General features: G+C 39.8%; 1 protein-coding gene across 5 annotated transcripts in view; it reads left to right on the forward strand.

Moving 5' to 3' along the window:
* LOC113051280 (serine/threonine-protein kinase LMTK1-like) overlaps positions 1–21,305 on the forward strand; it is a 41,647-nt gene extending 20,342 nt beyond the window's left edge. The window contains exons 3-14 of one of the 5 annotated variants that reach the window (XM_026214901.1): positions 4,819–4,960; positions 11,131–11,210; positions 11,430–11,548; positions 12,219–12,306; positions 12,968–13,101; positions 13,417–13,501; positions 13,613–13,734; positions 14,108–14,257; positions 14,943–18,255; positions 18,348–18,537; positions 18,696–18,839; positions 18,980–21,305. In XM_026214901.1, coding sequence (XP_026070686.1) covers positions 4,819–4,960; positions 11,131–11,210; positions 11,430–11,548; positions 12,219–12,306; positions 12,968–13,101; positions 13,417–13,501; positions 13,613–13,734; positions 14,108–14,257; positions 14,943–18,255; positions 18,348–18,537; positions 18,696–18,839; positions 18,980–19,008 — 4,596 coding nt within the window. In that variant the 3' untranslated portion in view covers positions 19,009–21,305. Of the gene's footprint in view, positions 1–4,818; positions 4,961–10,190; positions 10,945–11,130; positions 11,211–11,429; positions 11,549–12,218; positions 12,307–12,967; positions 13,102–13,416; positions 13,502–13,612; positions 13,735–14,107; positions 14,258–14,942; positions 18,256–18,347; positions 18,538–18,638; positions 18,840–18,979 lie in introns of those variants that run through there. The other 4 variants (XM_026214885.1, XM_026214892.1, XM_026214918.1 and 1 more) reach the window with 4 other exon arrangements.
* The last annotated feature ends 1,414 nt before the right edge of the window (positions 21,306–22,719 follow it).

A 22,719-nucleotide genomic window follows, 5' to 3' on the forward strand; every position in this document is an offset into this window, starting at 1 on the left:
AGTGCTACATAGAGTTCTGAATCTATTGCAGATGCCACCATAATGCATGGCATTCATTACAGTCAGGATGCTGCATTATAGGACAGCTGCCCATGTAGGCAGTGGGGCACCTTACTAGGTTTAGGAACAGAGCCATAGCATTTCTTTGTGAAGTATGGCACTTCGAACCCAGCACTCTGATGCATGGGGTGATTCTGCTCAGGTGGCTGAAGACTCTGCCTAATAGAAATAGGTTTTGCTCAGCAGGAACAAAAATTAGAGGGAACAGAGAATATGAACAGACGGGGACAGAGGGATAAGTTGTTATCAGATTTGGTTTGGCACACACAGTTGAGGATTAATGTATCAGAATAAGCAGGCTGTTTATGTCCAAATGCACTGCGGCAGAGGGAGAATGGCACATCATAGGACGTCACAGCTCACAGCTACAGGCCGTTAATGTGCTGCATATAAAGCTGTGTGTCTGGACTGTTTGTTTTTAATAGGATTGTTGGCTCTAAGTGACTGTGTGAGTGGGTGGATGGTTTGTCCATGTCCGTCCCACACTGGGCTGACTGTGAACGTGCTTCTAGTCCAGGAAGTCACAGTGGCACAGATAATTAGCCTGGCATTTGGTGTTCTGTAGAAATCACAGGTTGCCACCCTGTGGAAAGTCTGTCTGTATTTGTATGGCCGTTCAGACGGAAAACTGACCTGGAGAAAGGCAATGGAAAACATGGTCCTTGGTGGGATGAATAATAGCAAATTAAAGATTGCTATGATGTTAATAATAATAATCATATTTCATTACATTTATATTAGTGAGCTTTTCTAAAAGCTTTACATTGTAAGCAGGGCTCTCCTCATCCACCACCAGTGTGCAGCATCCACCCTAGAGGGCCAGCACACATCAGCTTATTGGTGGAGAGAAGATGAAGCCATTCGGTATATGGGGATGATTAGGAGACCATAATGGTCAGAGGGCAATGGGAAAATTTGGCCTGGGATTTTTTAATGACCTCAGAGAGTCAAGAACTTAGTTTAACATTTCATCTGATCCGAAGGATGGTGCTTTTTGACAGTATTTTTTCCCCCATCACTGGGGTGCTAGTACCCACACCGACCACAGGGTGAGCACCCCCTACTGGCCTCAATGACACCTCTTCCAGCAGCAACATAGTTTCCTCAGGAGCACCAAATATATTATATTATATTATAATACTCTACTCTTTTCCCAACTGTTCTATTCACACACACACACACACACACACACACGTTTGTTTTTGTGTAAAAGTGGGTTCATCCCATAGGCGTAATGAATTTATACTGTACAAACTGTATATTCTATGGCCCTACACCTAACCCTAACCCTCACAGGAAACTTGGTGCATTTTTACTTTCTCAAAAAAACTCATTCTGTATGATTTAAAAGCGTTTTGAAAAATGGGGACATAGGTTATGTCCTCATAAGTCACCCTCTCCTTGTAATACCTGTGTCATACCCATGTCATTATACAGAGTTGTGTCCTGATGTCAGAAAAACAAGAGCACACACACACACACACACACACACCCTTCCTTGATTTACAATTCTGCATCCTTTTTTGAACCCTAATTGAAATTCAGGACCTGAAATGACAATTAAAAGGCAATTTAATTCTGAATGGTGCATATACCACATAACCCTACATCATACCATGGTAGAACCAAAGTATTTTTGTAAGATTACACATGCTGGAAAATCTCTCAAAAAATACTCCGTAATTGAACAGAAACACAAAGGTGCAGATTTAACTGACATTAGCAAGGAGTGGATGGCGTTTGCTGGAGCATGTGGGACCAGACCACATCTTTCCATCCTGATTTAACATGTGTCTCTGTTACACACAGTCGTGTTGGTATTAAATGTGACTAAAGCCTCTTTAGAGATTGTGTGTATTGTGAACTAGCACCAGTCCCTCTCACACACACTGATGGACTGAGACAGCTGCTCTTCCTGAATGGAAAACAGCCCTTGCTCCCCAGTGCAGTGAGCTACAACCAGAACTACTGAGTCTAATTGAATTGAGTTGGCTGCCTCACATTGGCGTACTTTTCATCAAGATGTTTAGGCTTCTTATTGTGCATTTGTTGAGAAGAGTCTGAGTGTATGGCTGCAGTCCATACACGTTCTACTATCTTTGTACTGTATGTCAGCAGACATTTTTCAGAGTAGACTTGACTAGTTCCCAGTTAGTTAGTACCCTTCTGGTAGAACAGTTAGAAACAGAACACTTCTGGTAGATGTCATACCTACACCATTATGTGGGTAAATAGCATGTCTCTTATTAAACGTGGTGGAGCAGACGTGTACATTATGTTCAGTCTGTCATACTGTCTTAAGATGTATGACTGAACAGACTTTACTTCTATCAGACTCATCAAAATTGTATTGGCATGATTATTAAAATGTTTAAGATTATTTACTTACTGGACTGTTAATAGACATACAGACAAAAAATAAAAAGACAAGTTAAAAGATAAGATAAAATAAAAATCCTCTTCATTCCACCATGCACATAAAGCAAGAAGAACCACCAGGCCTTCAAATAGTTTTTATCGACTGCTGGTGAATAAAGATAAACTGCTGCCTCCTCTTCAAATATGTCCTGTTAGCTCTTCAGTAATGCACACATAACACATTAATAACAGATTGAAGTATGAAATATTTAGATGGACTGTGTGAATTAAGTAAATGACTTTGCACCCTCAAGTGGTTGTAAATGATACTGCATCAATCTATCAACCCCTGATGATAAACACCACATTAGCAGATGTGGTTCAGTATAGATTTGCTCTTAGAGCTTGTTTTACATTTAGTGGAAAAAGAAGAATACATTTTATAAACCAAGTAAAGTACTACACAGAACCATGTATTTGACCTTTATACCAGAGTACCAGAATTAAATAAATAATTGGCACCATAATATATGCACATAGTCAAATCTATTATTATTTTATGAGTGAAAAATGTGCTCTTCCCATCTGCTGCCTGAAAAATAGAAAAATAGAGAAATGGCTGTTTTTTCCTTCCTCAGCAAATCCTTTCTTTTTCCCTGAGAACAATAGTGATATTACATAAAGAAATATTGTATGTCTTAAAATAGGAGAGGTACTACGGCAGCAGATAAGAGATGTTGTTCATTGTAATCGGGCAAACAAAGAATATGAGGATATGCAGACAGTGAGAATACTCTTTTATAGTCGTGGACAATAGTCATAAGTGAAGAACTGGCTAGTAGGAATGTAAATTGAATAGCCCAAAGATTATAGGTATTGGAATTTCAATTGGACTGACATAAAATGTAATGAGTTACATTTCAAAGAAATTCATTACAGCCATGCAACAGTTGGTCACAACCGCTCCTCAACTTGATGTCAACATCAGTACTGGTGAAAAGGGGGTGAATGCCTTTATTGTACTGAATATAGAATTGACTGAGAAACTCTTTGATCTTTATAATGTAACTGCAACAAATTCTATCAAATGTACACATGCTGTAAAAAATGTTTGAACAAAAACAGAAAAATTGTGTAAAATGCTACATTAAAAACTATAAAGCCTGAAAAATCAATATAATATATATTTGTAAGATGAAATTTAAATGCTGAGTTTTTATGACCAAAACTCTGTAGTTTTTATTGTGAGGTGCAAAACACAATACAGTATAATGCAATGCAATGATAATTAAGAGATTAACAATTAAATTTTCATCAAACACCATAACCTGAAGCTGGAAATTTGAACAATGGCACTAAAGGCCTTTTACTTGCTAAAAAGTATAAACAATCAATCAGACGTGGATCATACACTACAGGTTTTTTAATATCGTTTTGATCAAGATATTTGTGCTACAACTATGATACAGTAGGATACAGGCTTTATAGGGAGAACCGATTAACTGTATTATTGATATACCTTTTATACCTTCTAAGTGATATACCTTTTTAGTGATTTAACAGTGCATTTTATGTAATTTTATTGTAAAAAAATAAAAAAGAATTCCAAGTGAAACTATGAATTAACAGTAAAAAAAATAAAAAAATAAATTGCAAGTGCAAGGCCATTTTAATTGTGTGCTTTACACATACTGCTTAAAACATGAATGAATAAAAAATCATTTATTTTGAATACTTATTATTAATATATATATAATATTACTTTAAATTCAAATTAGTTCTGCATCCTACACCCAATCCAAAAACAGATCAAACACAGGAATTGAATTCCTGCTGGTTAGGGCTCAGTTTCAGTACTGCAATTCCCCGAGACAGATGCTCAACAACAGTCACATTGTGTGAGTATGAGCCACCATGTGGAGCTGTGGAAGCTGGATAGGTTATTGGGTCCAAGCAGATGATTGTGGCATCCAGCATTCATAACAGAGGAAATACCACAAGAGACTTTCATCTACCATCATACTGTGACAGAAGAGACTATTAAAATTTCATATTCATTTCACAGTATGCATAAAGTACTAGAGCTGATGTAAGAATGTGAGTCTGAGGTTCCTTCTTGTGTTTGAATTGTGCCATTTATTTAATTTTTTTCTTAAATAAATAAATAGTTTTATTAAGCGATGACACATTAAATTGGACAAAAATATCAGTAAAGACATTTTTAATATTTAGAGTTCAAACAATTGCTAATCAGCATATCAAAATTATTTATGAAGTATCATATGACACTGAAGAATGGAGTAATGATGCTGAAAAATCAGCTTTGCATCACAAGAATAAATTGCATTTTAAATATTGAATTAGAAACCAAACATTTCTGTGTGATTTTGTTCCCTGCAGGAATTAGAAAACATGGAGGGGGAGGAGGGCCAAGCGGACCTTTCCACTTTAGCCTCCCCCAGCTCTCAGAATGACCCTGAGGTTTATATCCTGCCCCTGACGGAGGTCTCCCTACATGTGTCCAAACAGCCCAGCAAGTCATGTAAGAATCCGTAAAGTTTTGCTGATTATTGATCTGTGATTCACAAAAGGAGCAATTTTGAATAATGTGTTGACTGATCTTTTCCATGTATAGAAAATATAATGCAAGTGATTTGGAAGGAGTCCTGGTCATGTGATTTACGGTAGCAACCACCAGCTTTTTTTTTTTTAAATGGAAACCATGATAGACTCACGGTCTATGCTAACAGTGGTGTTTATAGTTAATCTTGACACACTGCAGGCAGATTGCTGGTTATGTTAAGTGCCACACTACGCTGATATCGTTCCTTACATTATTAACTGCCTTGTGCCAGGAAGAGTAAAGATATAGTACTGTGCCCATTGTGAAGTGATGGTTCTGGAAAAAGAGCAGTGGCCTTGTTTATGTTCTCAACTGTAGAGAAGGGTGGAGAGCGAACGTCTCTGGAAGCGGAGCACACATCTGTCAGTTGCATAATGCACTGTGAGACCGGCCCAGAGGACTCTTGGCATAATGAATGCATGTTAACTGGACTGGAGAGAGGAAAGAGAGTTATTAATGCATGGAAGCACTGGAGAGCACAGATGGAAATTAAACCGTTTTTTTTACAACATTACAACAGATATGAAACAGATGCGTCTGAAACCAAAATAACTAGATTTTCATCTTGTTAGAAGATATTGATTTGGTAGTGGTGCTTGCCAAGAAAACCGACCATGGCTTGTGGTCAAATTTTAAGTGGACGTTTTTGTAAAACACATTACCGTTCAAAAGTTTGGGCTTTTTGAAAGAAAAATCCTGTAAGAACATATTACAGTTTTCATTAAATTATTAAATAATTTTCAACAATAATATTTCTTGAGCAGCAAATCAGCATATTAGAATGATTTCTGAAGAATCATCTGACACTGAAGACTGGAGGAATGATGCTGAAAATTCAGTTTAGCGTGACAGGATTAAATTCCATGTATAATTATTTGAACGCATTAAAACAACTTTATTTATTTATTTTTTCTTAAAGAATCCTAATGATTTTTCCATCTCAGAAATTCTGTATGTATTTATTATTTTATTGTTATCAAATCAAGACATGAAACATTAATTTAATTTATCTTTTAATTACTGAAAATTAAGCAAACTTTTTGTTGGCAAACAAAGGGGATTTACTATTAAATTTCAAAGACGGAAGAAATATTGTGTGATTAATCCTTAAAAAATAATTTTTGTTTCATTTTAGTAGTAGTAGGCTATGTACATTCTACTGAAAAATAGACTTCAAAACCAGACTTTTTTTTTTTGACAGGTTGCTGTGAATACCTCTACTGTTCTGTGCATAATGCTTTTGTCAAATCAAACGGCCAATTGCTCATGAAGTGAGTCTCAGAGCAGTTCTGGAGATGTTCTTCATGTGTTTTCGTCCTCATTTAGTCAGACGGCAGATGCTGAAATCACTACTATGATTTAAAGTCACAATTTTGACACACAGAGATATGCTTTACAGTCATAAATGCATTTAGGATGAATTTGAAACATATTTCCAAAAGAAAACCAATTACAGCTTTATCAGAAAGTTTTAACGTCTCTAGAACAGACATAAGTCAAAATAATCACTATAGTAAAGGTGTAACAACAACATTTATAGACTTATGCCAAAAAAAATAAATAAAAAATTATATATATATATATATATATATATAAATAAATCCCGGGTCCAGGGACTTTTTTTCTTTTTTGCCATGCATTGTAGAGCTCATTCATTGTTGCGGTGCCTCAGGTGTTGAAATAGATTTGTTATACATTATACCGTTTCACACGTTTGCAGTGTGTATAGCTTCAGTATGTGTGTGCGGTGAGCGCATTAAAATAATACACGAGAGCGAATCGTGTCTCCTCTCACTTAAACTGCGTCCTGTGCACTCACAACTCTCTCTATGCTCATGTGCTAGATATTAATTATTTTCGCACAATTTTATTTCTAGCCTTTTACCACATGCAGTGTGAACGCTCTGATCAGTTATCATGGGCTCGGAAAAAAGGCACATCACAGACAGTGTGTGAACCTGGAGTTGGGCGTATGCCCAGTCTGTTCTGTTCTCGCGCTAGGCGCGTTGCATTCTGATTGGATCGGATAGCATACTGCGGGAGGTCAGGGCCGCAGAAAATCATGCTATAAATCGATTTAGAAATTGTGCACGCTCAAATCGTTATTTTATGATGATTTCTATTAATCACAGATCCCTAGAATGAACTTGCAAAAAACAGAAAATAACTCTGACTGGCACTGCTCATCAAAACAGGAAAACCAAATCCAGGCAGAGCTCGGCAGCGGGAAGACAGTCAGTGGAGCAAGCAATCAGGAGGAAACATGCTGACAGCATTTATGCACGTTTGAATTTGTTGTTCTGTAGCATATGCAGCAAAAATATCTAAGATAAATTGGCGGTTTATTCTTAAACCAATCAGCTAGCTCGAATAGTGGAATCATAGTTACAGTTTAATATTTATTTTTTGTTTTTTAATTATATTTATAAAATATATTATTTATTTTAATAGTAATTGGCGCCCACCTGCAATGCCATCGCGGCCCACAGGTTGAAAGCCACTGATCTAATCAATATAAAAGAGCCTATAAGAATTCACCGTATCACACACACTCCAGACGTGTTGCATTCAACTCGAGCAGCGGTATAAAACAGTTAATGAATAAACAATGAGGCAAAGAGAAGTTAGAAGTTCAGTGTTTAAAAAAACGGAGCAAACGGAAAGAGCCGTCTATATTATAGCTCTATAAATGAAGCATACAGACTTTATTAGAGCCACAGACAGACAGACGTTTCGATGAAAATGCTCAATATACAATTCATTATGTGCATTAACAACAGTACAGGCAAATGTAATGTCATTTAATGGAAAACTATGTGAATGGTGCTCTGAGGTGCGGCAGGATTTTCTGTCAGTTGCATTTAAATCCGGGTCTGAAGTTTCTCGCTCTGTTCAGGTGCAGCATCATGTAAGCACATGCTGTCAGTGATTTCAGCCACTAGAAGCTGCTCTCGCACTGTATAATGAAAACATAGCCTTCTCAGACGCTCCAGTAACAGACACAACCCGTAAAAACTATCGGCATGGATTTTTTCGCTAACCGATAGTTCCAACAATCAACTATTGGTGCTGGTTAATATGCAAAACCGATACATCGGTTGATCTCTAGTCTAAACGCCAAAAAACTTGAGGTTTACTAATTCTATTCAGACCAGATCCATATGATCTTTTTTTTTTGGGGGGGGGGTGCATCTCAGTTGGTCTGTAGTTTTCCATACTTTTGCGCATATTGTGAATGTTACATAGTTGAAAGTGCCCAATTTTATCTGTGGCCGAATACCTTAATTTTAGTAACTCTCATGTGACATATACTATGTAGAGAATAAGTGAACAAGTCCATCCTGATGACACTATTTTAACAAATGCATCTGTATGAACAAAAATGACAGTGTAGATCTGAAAAACATGAAATCCTTGATGAAATCCATAGAAGGTTATTTTCCAGCTAATTAGCTCCTAGAAACCCACCCCAGAAACCACAAACCAATGCAGAAAACCTTTGTGTTTCATAGCAACACCCTGGAAACCACTAAAAATGCCTTGTCATAACGGCAGTGAGTTTTACAGAGGCAAATAACATGAATAATAAAAATCGACTGAATGTACTACTTTTTTTTTTTAACATCAAGTCAAATCTATTTGCTCAATGACTGCCTGTGTGGAAGCTGGCAATGGATGAAGCAGTGCAAGTCAGGTTTTCTCCCTATGACTCATGTGCTCTGTCTGCGTAGAGCATTGGGGGGGGCGAGATGCTGTGTTGAAACACAGGCAGGGATTGGACAAAAGAGTTTTAGGTGTCAGCCAATAGCCCTCTGGATTGTTCGTCGCCCGTGGTTACCACCATGTGATTGGTCCAGGTGTTGAAGAGCGAGAGGGTAGCGAGAGAGTCCCCCGTGATATTGAGAAGGGCTCGGTCATGGTTAAACAGCTCCCTTTCCATCCTCACCCTTCTGTGTGTTATATTAATGAAAAGAGCTAGACATGAACACTTGACTGAATGCAATGAAGTTAAAACCTACATATGAATGCCCCTACTGGTCTTTCACTGCTAAACTACTGTACATTTACAGGTTTTCACTGACTGCAACATAAGCTTCATTCCGGAAGAGGTCGGATCACATTTATGGCCCTAAACATGCCTACTGTAGACATCTTTGTTGTTCTTATTCATGAAATAGATACTTTTTTCAAAGCAGCTTACAAAGTGTTTAATGCAGGTTTCTCAACTCTGGCCCTCAAGGTCCGCTTTCCTGCAGAGTTTAACCTTAACTCACCTGGCTTTTTAGGGTTGGAGCTAAATTCCAGAAACTTCAGTTTAGATACCCTGGGAATTGAACCCAAAATCATTACTAGTTCCATGCTCTACCATTTGTTGAGCTAATGATTCAAATTCTATATCACTTTATATCATCATAATTGTATGCATCACAATATAAATTCAACATCAAAGGGAAATTGTGAAACGGTTTCTCAATTGTTTTCTAATCACGAATATTAAGTTAATTCTTTGATTGAAAGATAAGGAACTTTTTAAATGACGTACATGGATGAATTATTTCACAGTAACATTTATTTTGCAATATATTATTTTAGTTTATATATTTTTTGTTTATATTTTATAAAAAACGTGGTAATGTAAATACTTGTATTTTAAAGCAACACATTTGATTAGATTAAGTTCTCTTTTAGGTTTGAAATTGATGGACATAAAATGATTATAAATAAATGACAACTCTGTCATCTATTCAAAAAACTGCTTTGCATTATATATTAATAAAAAAAAAAAAAAAAAAAAAAACCCAGAACAGCAAAACTACGATCACTAAATTATTATGGGATGACAAGTAAGAATTGAAGCTGATAAAACAACACTCCTTCATAATAAATTCATCCATATAGAATATCTCTTCTAGTCAATGTGCAATCGCAGATCAGCCTGGGTTTTCTCGTGCAACTGTGCTGCATTTTAATGCAATTTTAACATGGCCTAGGGCTGCTCTGGGAATGCCAGGAGTGGGACAGGAATGCACAGCTCACAGATTCCACAGAAATCAAATAAAAGGCCAGTTCAAATCTGCTGAAGAAAAGAGAGATAGTTGTGTGTCAGAAATGGGAGGTGGTGGGGGGGGGGGGGGGGGGGGGCATTTCTGTGACAATCCTGGCTCTGAGCGGCAGAGAATGGGCCTTGTGTCTGGGCTGGAACTTTGGTACCAGGCGCTGCTGCTCTGCGGACAAAAGCCACAATATAACTGTGATGGGGAGTGTGAGGGGCTGGAATGAGAAGCTTCTGGAACACTGCAGAGGAGGAGAACAGTTTAATGCATTAACACAGGGATGGGTCTGTGAGGCACACACACGCACACACACTGTGAGACCTGCTGGTAGTGCAGGAGGAGGTGTGTGGGGGGCTCGTGTTAATGACAGAGGTCTTTCTGCTGCTCACAGTGCTTTATTTGTTTACAATTGCCCCCATAGTCTTGCTGAGACAGACAGAGGAAAGGGGGCAGAGAAACGAGGGTTATTATGTGCTTATGGCATTACTTGTGTGAGCAGACGCATTTGGCATGGGGCGAGCAGCACTGCAGACATAGGTCCAGCTCCTGGTGGGACACTTGGCACTTTCAACACTGATCTCAGCCGGAGACGCTAGTTTTACTGGAGCTTTGAGTTGAGTTGAGTCTCCAGCTGTGAGCTCCAGTCGGGTGTATTATGGGAATGCTGTGGGACGCCGTATCTCAGCGCGAGGAGATGCGCTCCATCACTGGGAAGGAAGACAGACAGCGCTGCTTTCTCAGCTGTTCGAGGGCTTGGAGGGTTAAACCCCTGGCACATGAATATAGACATGGAGAACCGGAGAAGTATGGCACCTTCATTCCACTGCGTTGTTGGTCCTTCATCCTAAGGTTTCTTTCATTTTGAATATCGGTGTGCTAGAAGTCGAGGTGGTTTGAGATAACCATGGTTCTCCATGGATATTGCTCAGTCTTCCTTGATGTTTGGCTACTTTCAAACCGCTCATTGTGTGTTTAGTTCATCCATTTGTATGTCTCTGCCAATTCTGAATGTATTGTTCTCTCTGTTTCCCTCAGTTCAGCTGCTGAAGTCTACAGATCTCGGACGCCACAGCCTCCTCTACATAAAAGAAATGGGACAGGGCTGGTTTGGCAAGGTGAGGCCTTTTACAACCCAACCGATACCTTGATGTGACCCTGAGAAAATAGCAGTGTTTTTAAGTTTGCTACTCAAGGGGTTGTACTTTTCATTTAGTTATGAGCTACTGTTAAATGAACAGTTTGAGATAAATGGCACACTCTTTAAAATGTGTGCTGCCAGTTTCACAGGTGGCAGGTGTGAGCCATGCTAATGTGCAGTTTGGGCTGGCTTTCAGGTTTTGCTGGGGGAGGTGAATGTTGGACTCAGTACCACACAGGTGGTGGTTAAGGAGCTAAAGGCCAGTGCCAGTGTACAGGAGCAGATGCAGTTCCTGGAAGAGGTCCAGCCTTACCGGTACACACTTTTCCTCCTATCTCCCATTTTTTTCACTCTGCCTCATCTTATGTTTTCTAATGCTGAACTACTGTATTAAAATTTTTTTTTGTCAAAACATCACATTTGAGCCCTTTTCACACGGTACGTTGATCCCGGAAAATTGCCAGAATGCCTTCTATGTGAACGCAAACACTAATGGGGACATAGTAACATTGCCGGGATCAGTCCCGGAACAAGGCCTGTGTGAACAAAACTCAGGACCAATGCCATAAAGGTTGTGTCGTGGTGATGATGCACTCTTTTGTTTTGAAGGCAGATCAACATTCCCAACGGAAAAAATATGTGCAAACTGAAATGAAGCATTGATCAGTGAGCTCCTCACTATCCACACTAAAGCTGAGATCATTCGCCAGCTTAGTGGAACGGTATGCGTCACATCGTTATGTCACACGGCTTTACGGGATCTTTATGGGATGTGTGTGAACACGGCGCAGATTCCGGGAAAATCACTGGCAGAATCAAATGATCCCGGGACAGATTTTCCATGTATTTCCAGGAATCTCTGTGTGAAACAAGCTTTGGTGCCACAAAATAAAACAACATTAACAATGGATTACACAGTGAATGTGTAACTCAATGGTTTCTCATTTGAGCAGTGTTTTGATGTTTGAGTGTGTGAATCCCACAGGTTGCTCCAGCATTCAGCCCTCCTGCAGTGTCTGTCCCAGTGTTCAGATGTCACACCCTATCTGCTGGTTATGGAGCACTGCCCTCTAGTAAGTCTTGGTCCTCCAGCTGCTTCACGCAATGTACTCAGAACATACTCTGAGTGGGTTTGACTACCCTTTAGCTAATCTACACTAGCAGTCAGCAATCTTCTTGACATGCCATTTTTAGAATATATCCATTATTAAACAACAAACACCTTAATTTTATAAGTATCGTTTTGAGAGCAAGAAGCTACAGACCACATGAGTGCAAGTGGTTCTGTGCTGTCCAGTTGACCCATCTTTAAGCCACGCCTTCAGACTTTTACTGACGAATCAGAGCTAAGCAACTCCTGCCATTGAGGATAATCAGTCTTTTGTTTATGGTCTATGGAGAATGTAGTTGTTTGATAGTCTTTAAATCCAAAATAATAAAAAAACAATGTTTGTTGCCAGGTCACTGCACACAGAGAGGGTGCATGTAGTATTTTTCTGTTTTTTTTTTTCATTTTCATCTGTATATAAATCTTGATAAGGAGCTTAGCATAGGCTTAGTTAAACAGCTTAATGCCCCCTCTGCTGGTCATAATAGAAATTGTTAAATGATACCTAAATAGCTGACACAATGGTACAAGAATTACAGTTGCTGGCAGCAAAAAGGTGGTGGACTTTATGATAACACAGATTAGTGTCTTGTGTTGCCTTTAAGAATGGTGTTTACATTATACAGGGAGATGTTAAAGGATACCTCCGTAGCTGTCGGGCAGCAGACTCGGGGACCCCTGACCCTTTGATCCTTCAGCGGATGGCATGCGAGATTGCTTCTGGTCTTCTATACCTTCACAAACACAATTACATTCACAGGTGAGGATCCACTAACCTTTGGCCTTCACCCTGCATATATATTTTTCACCTGCTGCTCAGCGGACGTCCAGCTCTGGTGTCTCCTGGCAACAATATCCTGGTGCTGCCTGAGTACATGTCACAGACTCCAGCATCAGTGATTTTGTTGCTGGGGGAGACCCCTTGCTCAACAAACATCATCAATTATCTGTAAGTCACCCATGAAGAAAATGTGAGAAGACACTGTAGACTCCCTTTGTCACTCTGTCATGAAAGTTTGCCAATGACAGGAACTATAAATGATGCAAGCATTGCTCCACTCTGTCCTGTTCTCAGTGACCTGGCCCTAAGGAACTGCCTGTTGACCTCAGAGCTTGCTGTGAAAATTGGAGACTATGGCCTCAGCCACAGCAAGTACAAGGTGAGTCTGTGAAGGCTTTTAGGATTGCAGCCACGCTGATCCTATTATTTTGACATTGTCTCATTATTTCTTCTTATTCAGTATCGATAATGCATCTTTTCCCTCTGTTAGGATGACTATTATGTAACAGCAGATCAAATATGGGTTCCTCTACGCTGGATTGCCCCAGAACTGATTGATGAAGTCCATGGCAATCTCTTAGTAGTGGACCAAACCAAGGCCAGCAATGTCTGGTGAGAAATAAATCAGAGAAAAACACTATGTCAGAGGTTCTCTACCTTGAGGTCAAAGGAGATTTATCTTGTATTAAATTTTAACATTAAGGTATTTGGATTATTTTTTCAAGGAGGATAAACCTATATATAAAATATGCCAAAATATGTGCACTAAAACGTCACCTGGACACAAAGGTATAACAATTAGGATGGTGAATGCAGAACTAGCACTTATTTGGATACTCACTTTGGGTAATGTTTGACTCATAAGAGATAAGCATGCTTTCAAGGATAGCGTTGGGCTTTCGATAAGCTTCAGCACAATACACCAGGTCCGCAGACTTTTTGCTATGTTTATGTTGCTATGTTCTAAAAAGAATTTTCTCTGCAGGTCACTAGGTGTGACGATATGGGAGTTGTTTGAACTGGGTAACCAGCCTTACAGGCACTATTCTGATAGGCAGGTTTTAACATATGCTGTAAAGGAACAGCAGCTCAAACTGCCAAAGCCCCTGCTGAAAGTGCCTCTTTGTGAACGCTGGTGAGTCGTCTCACAAATCATAATCATCATGAACCACCCAACCCCATTACATCTGCCGGTCGAATTCACCACATCCAAACCAATCAGTGTTCCCATCCAGAGACACACCCACCAATGACTTTTCTTTTAAATACATGTAAAGCAATCAATACCTTCTAACCACAGGGTGCCTCCACCAGTCATTGCCTTTTCCTCTGGCAGGAACAATAAATGAATACTCCTCAAATCCAGCATGGTCAGTCTTTAATTTGCCCCCTATGTAAGGCCATCATTCATACATTTATCCAGTCCTGGAAGCACATATTCATTAATTTTACCCCCACACACTCCAATCATTGGCCATTTAATCAAGAGCAGTCATGCATACAAGTATACCAATCCATTCAACACTGGATACTAAACAATGAATGACCCTACTTTAAATCTGCAAGGGTACTATCATACAGTCCATATTTCATATCACAAATGGGTTTCTGGCTATCGTCCATACTAGCATCCATTTTAAGTACCCATAAAACAATAACATAATACAGCATTGATAATAAAGCATTAGCAAACTATAATATAATTTCGTTTTTGGCCCTATTCTATTCTAATCCTTTACAATCATCCAATTCTATAATATTATTATAAATATTAGTTTTATAGTCTAAAATATTGTCTTTTCTGTTGTGTGTGTGAGCAGGTATGAGGTAATGCAGTTCTGTTGGCTGCAGCCTGAGCAGAGGCCTGTTGTGGAGGAAGTCCATATACTGCTAGGCTACCTGTGCGCTAAGGGTGCAACTGAGTCTGAGGAGGACTTTGAGAAGTGCTGGAACTCTCTCAGGCCAAGTATGGGCTCCAGCAGCTCCCACAGAACACCTGCACCTGAAGTAGCCTCTTCTACTTCTTCCTCATTTCCTCTACTTGAACACTTCTCTATGGCAGACAGCTTCCAGTCTGAGAATGGGGATGATATATTGACAGTAACTGAGACCAGCCAGGGTCTCAACTTTGAGTATAAATGGGAGCAAGCACGAGCTGAGCAGCCCTACTGCTCCTCTTCAGCGAGTGGACCATTGGGAAAGAATAATCCCCATTACCAGGATGTGTATTACCCTATAAGTAATTCCACAGATAGTTACAAGGGTGAGAGCCTCCCTCTTGGGGTTTCTCCATCCTATTATGAGTCAGACCATCCAGGTGTGGTTCCAGTGCTAAGTGCACACAGCCCCTCATTAAGTAGCGAGTACTATATCCGCATTGAGGAGCCAGTTGAGTGCAACATCAGCTTAGGAGACAACAATCTTGATTACAGCCCAAGACTTGAAGCCAGTAACAGTAATTTGTCCTCTACAGGCAGGAGGAGTCCCATTGAGTCCCAGCCAAACACCTACTGGTCAGCAGCTAAAGAACCCATCAGTAATGATTATGGTTATGATTCAGATAGTATCCTAACCATGGAGCCACTCCAAAGAAGACTTCCAAGCTCGGTAGAGATAGACCAGTCAGAAGTTTATTTTTCTTCCAATGACAGGCACAATTTACAGTGTGAACAGTCACCTCAAGCAGGGACAGATGTTCATTTGATAAGAGGGCATGGTTCGAACTTTGATGAGCAGAGAAGAGGGTCGGAAGGCCTCTGCCATAGACTGGAGGTGGTAAAGGAAAGCCCACTTGGAGTTTCCGTCTCTCTTAGTAGTCCCAGCTTGGCACACTGTGACCCATACCTTGAGTCTAAGCAGAGAACTGCAGAAAGAAGTATGGCCGGTGAGGCCTATTATGACATTATGGGCCCCTTACAAAAGAATGTGCCCAGACCCCACTACATGAGTATTGATATTGATGCCGGTGATGGATTTCTTTTGGGGAGGGAGAGTTCTGATCCAGAAGATGATGATGATCTGTTTTCTCAGAACATGTTAACTAATTGGAACTCCAACCACTCAGCAAACAACAACAGTTTAAGCGATCGTACACAAGCTGTGGGTTTTCGAGATGCATACCTTGATTTACGTCACCCGACACCCTCTTCTCATGTTGGGCATTTGAAATCAAGAGCACTGGAAACAAGAAACAGTTGTACATATAATTCCATCAATTCAGTCAAAGACCACTCATACATAGAAGCCACAGATAGTACACCCACCTATAGTAACCCCAACGCTGACTCAGAGGGTGGCGAGTACCTACATTTAAGTCCTGACAGTACTCAGGCTGTTGAATCATCTTCCAAATGTCATTCTGTCACAGAAAGTCAGCATATTCATACATGGCAGAAGAACATTGCTCAAAAACATATCAGAAACAATACATCAGACTTCTGTGTAGGAGGTTGCGGCAGAATGAATCCATCAACTCTTCCATCGGAGCTGGTAGCGACTAAAGAAAATATGTTACTTGAGACAAGGATGTCCCCTGCACAAAAACTTAAACTTGGGACAGATGATTCTGCTGGAGTGTGTGTAAAAATGGTGTCATGCCCTAAGAATCTGTCTAGGATTGTCTCAGAGTGTAACCATTTGACAGACAGCAGGATGGTCCCCGACAAATCCAGTATCAATTTGGTGGAAATTAATGACTGCAGTGACGTCTGTATGGACATCCCCTCTGGAGTTCTAGCAGATTATCCCTCGGACTATGCAGAGGTGGGCAATATTGACCTAACTCATAGAACACTTCAGAGAGACATTGGGGCCAGACACTACGTGGACAAAATTAATCTAGCCTCTAGCAGCAGTCCATGTGAGGCCTTCAGCCCTGATAGTTATCACATACCCATTCAGCCGAAATCCTTAGACAGTGGCTATGAAACAGAGAATAATGAATCCCCAGAGTTTATCTTGAAAGACCTTGAAGGGAATCCAGGACTTAGCACTAGTGTAGAATCAGACGAGTGTGACATGTTGCTCCAGATGGACCTAGATGAAGATGTCAATGTAATGCTCCTGCATCCATCCAGCAGTCATCGACCGCTGAACAGCCTTGGTGAGAGGAATCAGTACAGAGACTCTGCTTATTTTTCTGACTATGACATGGAGAATGACAAGAGCCCTAGTGAAGGAGTCCACATGTTCTTCAGCTGCCAAGATGAGGATGATGTCTTTGAAATCAAAGCAGAAAAGGAGGACTCAGAAAATAAATTTGGGAGAGAGGGACGTAACATGGAGAGTGAGAAGGGATATGACATATCTGTGCCAAAGGACAACAATGCAGCCCTTAATGCTAAACAATTGGGTCTTAAAAAGACAAGCCAAAATCTGTGTTCGTCACCTGCATTGGTTCCAGTGATTTCTATGCTTTCACCCTTTCCTCCGGAGATGGGGGGTTGCTTGACCAAGGAGTCTACTCCGGATGATGGTATTGGGCTGGAATCTGATCACTCTGGAGAGGAACCAAACTCTGAATGCAACTCTTCCACAGAGTCTGAAGGGTCTTCCTCAACACAGGAGGCCTCGGGTGTGGTGGAGCACGCTAATGCAGTTACCAGAGATTTTTCCTCAGCAGAGTCACTAGGCTCAGACTCTACCATAGTAGATTTAAGTGGGGAGGTGATCCAAGCAGAGGAGCAAGAAGCCTGTAACAAACTGGACAATCTGGGGCAACGGATTGGAAACAACGAGGAAAAGGATGAATCAGTGGAAGAACATGGCATAGGTTCAGCACTTTCAAAACCAAAGCGTGATGTACCATTGGAGAATATTCTTCCAGCCTTGCCAGAAGATCTAGATATTCCAGCTCCACAGGGGAACGGAGAGGAGGTGGATGAGGAAGATTCAGAGGATAGTGATGAGTCTGATGAAGAACTTCGTAGCTACAACATACAGGAGCAGAGTGATGAGAGCGATGAAGAGTTCCCTGTGGTGCCTGTCGTTGTGAGCGATCGCAGCAGTGCACGGCATCTACGCAGCCTCCTCAAAATGCCCTCCATACTTACACAGTCCTTCTGCGATGAGCTGGAGAGCAAGAAAAAAGCGGTGTCATTCTTTGATGATGTTACTGTGTTTCTATTCGATCAGGTTTGTAGAATTATCTCTTGTAGTATTGAGATACTGCATTAAGTAGAATTTAATGTTCATTTCATTTCAGAAAAATACATTGTTCTGTGCAGTGCCAGTGTCACTCACAGCCTGTGTCTTGCTGTGTATCGACTCAGGAGAGCCCCACGGGTGAGCTTGGGGACTACAGTTTTCCTGTGGAGGGAGAAACCAATTGGAAGGCTTCCGAGGTGGCGCTGCCATGTTCCCGGGATAGGGATATTGCCCCTGAGGATTCACCAGGAAGGAATGTCTCAGAAGAAAGTGAGTGTTCAATAACAATTCCTTTATAGATGTATAATACTTTATTTCATGGGTAGTACCTCTTGTTTAGTGACATTTCACAAGCCTCTCACACTAAATAGGCGGGGCATTTCAGTGGCAAGATGATTTTCCATTAATGCAAAGCCCTTCAACATCAGAACCTGGCTTTGAAGAGATCGCTACACCACCCAACTCTCCTGCCAAATCTCCAGATGTAACACCAGCACCTCCGCTTTCCCGATTTAGTGTCTCTCGTTTCTCCATTACGCATGTGTCTGACTCTGACATGGACTCCATTGGAGGTCAGTTCTGCTAACATAAAGACATGATTGATACAGCTTAGAAACTTTAGGTGCTAGATCTAATGCTTTTAGGTTTGAGTTTGTTGCTGTATGCAGGGTTGACATTGAAAGTTAACTAGCTGTCTCTTTTTGTCACACAGGTAAAAGTGAGAATGAAGCCCAGGAGTGAAGGGGTCATTAACCCAGGTGTTTAGAAACTGTATCATTTGGTCTCCTCAGACCCTGGGCTCTCCTGAATCACTATATTTTTGTTCTTTTAAACGTGCTGGACAAAAGGGTCCTGTAAACCTGATATGCTGTTTGGAAACAGTGCCTCATACTGTAATGGATTAGCCTGTCCCTCCCTTGACAGATGGTTGTTGAGTGACAGATTTTTGAAGAGAAAGTTATAAGTACAGAAAAAGAGATCTCTATATAACACATCATATTTATTATCGACGTATAAGAACATGAGGTATGATGTTTATAACTTATTTGCACAATTCAGTATCATGCTGAAATCATCTTTTTTTACACATAACTTGTAGAAAACAATTTAGATACAAGGTTGCTCTCCTCATTTGCTTGTCATGCCCCATATTGTCAATATCTGTTTTAGAGTCTGAAAGATCTGTCATAGTGCTTTACATTTTTCTGGTTGACCCAATGAGCTGCATAAAATAATTACAAGATGTTCTGCCCTCATAAACGAAAGATCCACATTTATTACTGAGGGTGACAAAAATGATTTACATTGAGTGATAAAAGTGATATTTTCTATATTTGACTTTAGCTCAGGGGTGTTAAGGACATGGTACAAAATTAGATTATATTAACAATATAAACCATCACACTTAAAAGTCTTCAACATGGTTTTACTTTTTTGTTTTTTTTACGCTGAAGAACATTTTTACTACCTGCACTTTCGTTATTGACTCAAGATATCTTACCAAAATTAGTACTTCACCAAAATTATCAAAAATGCATTTTAACCATTAACTCATTAATACATCTTCTATTTAAATCTCCCAAATATTTTACAGATGACCGATATATTAAAGTACTTGTTTGTGCTGAGAAGCAATGAAAGTATTGCAGACCAGATAATAAACCAGCCATTTTCCTTCAACTAGTATGGTAGCATGCAATATTTATGATGGCTCACAAATGGGTCATTCCTGTTATGCCGCAATTCAAACTTAGACATTCAGAAATATCAGGCACTTAAACACTTTAAAAAAAGCTTGTGCTACATTCTGAGTGATCTGAAGTCGTCAACTTAATTTGAGAAATAGAAGAATTTAAGTTATTTAAAAAGATACATCCAAATTTTGCTATGGCACAGAGATCACCTTTCGTAATGCTTCTTGACTGCAACTTTTGGATGTTTTCATGAGTGCAAGGTTTCACTGTTATATAGTTAAAATAAACGATTGTAAAAGCGATTTGTCTGTTTTTCACGTAAAACTGTATGACTTCTGAGGAATTAAATAAGCTACATTTATGATACATGTATGGTGCTTTTGCCATATTTGGAGCTGTAGCTCAGACGTTCAATTCTTTGTGTTCCAAAACTTGAATTTAATTGATCATCCAGTATGACATATGATAGGGGCATGAAAATGCTGGTACTGGGGGTGATAAGTTTACTGGTGCTTGTAAGGATCAGAACTTTAGGAAGTCTATCACAGCAGTCGGTCTCGGGGATGAAGAAGTTTTGCTTTGAATCCGAGTGCTACAGGAACTGATTTCAGGAAGAAACCAGTGGGTTATCAAAGTCACAGCTGTATACTTTACACCTGTGGCACTCAAAGACACATAAACAAGTTAAAGAAGGAAGAGTGCCCATCTCGCCTGTGAACAAAATGTGTTACAAACAATAATGGCAGCTCGTGCAGATCTGATCCTTCATCTGTGATGATGCCTGGTCTCAGAAGTGTTATTTTTGTTAAATCCAATAACAAATAGATGTACTACAAAAAATGTACTACAAAACAGTTCAGATGGTCCAGATGGCATGTGGGCCTTGTGTTTCTACAAGTCTCTCTCAATATATTTTGTCTTTTGCCCCTATATGATCTGAGGTGTTACACCGAGGCAAGTTACGACCTGTTTTTCACGATGATCTGTTTAAATGTAACGTACAGCTGTACCTGTCATACTCTGCCTTGAATCACTGGAGCCCATACACATTTGTGTCAATACTGTTAGTCACAATCACTGCACTTGTACCATCGCTTTCTCGCTGTATGCCTTTCAAGAGTTTTATACTGTGCTAAACTTTGCAGCAGTAGATACTTTTTTCATTCAGAACATCAGTGCTTCAATCGGCTGGTTGTGGTTGTCAAAGAAAGGTCAAATGAAAGTGAACTGAATGTAGCTTTGAAGGGAGAAGTCTGTTGTTACTGCCTCATAGCTGTCAAACCGTATGTCCTCATGCCTTCTGTATTATTCTAAAAATAAACTAAACTATAGTTTGTCCTTGTGCCTGTGCCTATATGCATGCGTTTAATCTGAGACCACTAGTCAAAATGCTTGTTTTGCTTTTTTTTATTTTTTTTATTTAATACATGAAAAGATTTATATTTCAGGGTTTCTGCTGGGTTTAATCAGTAAAATTAAAGACTTTTCAAGACTATTAGAATTTGAATTTATGACCTACACGAATTACGATAAATAACTTCAGTCATTCAAATTCCTTTAAAAAAAATGTTTATTTTTTATTTTTTTGACTTTCATTGAAAGTAACAAGTTTTATTATTGGTGTTTGGTCACAGTATTCAACACCCACACCCAGGGCCGTAGCTGGGGTTTGCAGGGCCCCGGTGAAGGTGGTACCAGTGGGCCCTGTTAATTTGTATGTTCGTTCATTTTTATTTATTTTTGCCATTTACACAATGTTGAAGTTTTTTTCAAGTTTGTAAGTGTCCAGGTACAGAAAACGAATAATTAAATGTAAAATAGCACTGTATATTCTTTAATGTAAAAATGAAATATACAATCAAACCAAAATTTATTCAGACACCTTCAACATTTCTCACATTATTACAGTTGATTTGCTATTGCTTCTAAAATGGTTATAAAATATTACAAGAATTTAGATTTAAACTCTGTCAGAACAAATTCATCTTGATAATGTCATAACTTGAAATGTATACGTAATGTGAGTTGGTACCTTTTTTAAACTTGTGAGTTGGTACCTTGCCGAAATCGCACAGAAATCGCAAAGTGTATGCCCGCCTTAACTGGGGAAAAAAAGTTTTTTCGAGCATACTTTCCAAGGTGGGTATTTTGACGTATTTTGTATGTATTTCTCGGCACAAGAGCAAAAAGAAGCAAATTCGGTGTACAAGCATTTTGAGACGCCTTTCTCTGCCAGAGCCCTGAACACCCTGGTACTGAATTGGGCTCTTTCACATCTTTTTGTTTGTTCAGAACTGCGATTAGTATTTGTTCGTTCATGTGCAGGAGGGACTGTCCGTGATACGCGTCTCTCTCTCTCTCCGCACCGAACACAGCGCGAGAGTAACCAGCTACTCAGTTCAGCTTTTCCGTGTCTTGTGTTTGGATGCTTGATACCGATTGTTAGCGACGGGCTTGAGCCAGCTACTAAACGCACCGTTTTCGAGCCATAGATCGTTAAAGGTACATTTTCCCATTGTGATAGCCAGGATGATTTCAATTAAGCTAAGCTTAAGCTTTCTGTGAAAGTCCTTCTGACAAGTCTGTATGCTGCCGCATGGACCTTGTAGTTCTGGAACGCTGTGATACCACCCAGATTCCTCATACAGAACTACAACAGGTGAAACAAATGAATGCCATTGCCTCTGCAAGCGCATTTTGATGGAAGAACAAATCAATGGACAAGCATATAAATTTAAGACGTGGCTAAATGATTTTA

The sequence above is a fragment of the Carassius auratus genome, chromosome 3 (genome assembly GCF_003368295.1).
Source record: "Carassius auratus strain Wakin chromosome 3, ASM336829v1, whole genome shotgun sequence".
In the NCBI taxonomy this organism is placed as follows: domain Eukaryota; kingdom Metazoa; phylum Chordata; class Actinopteri; order Cypriniformes; family Cyprinidae; genus Carassius; species Carassius auratus.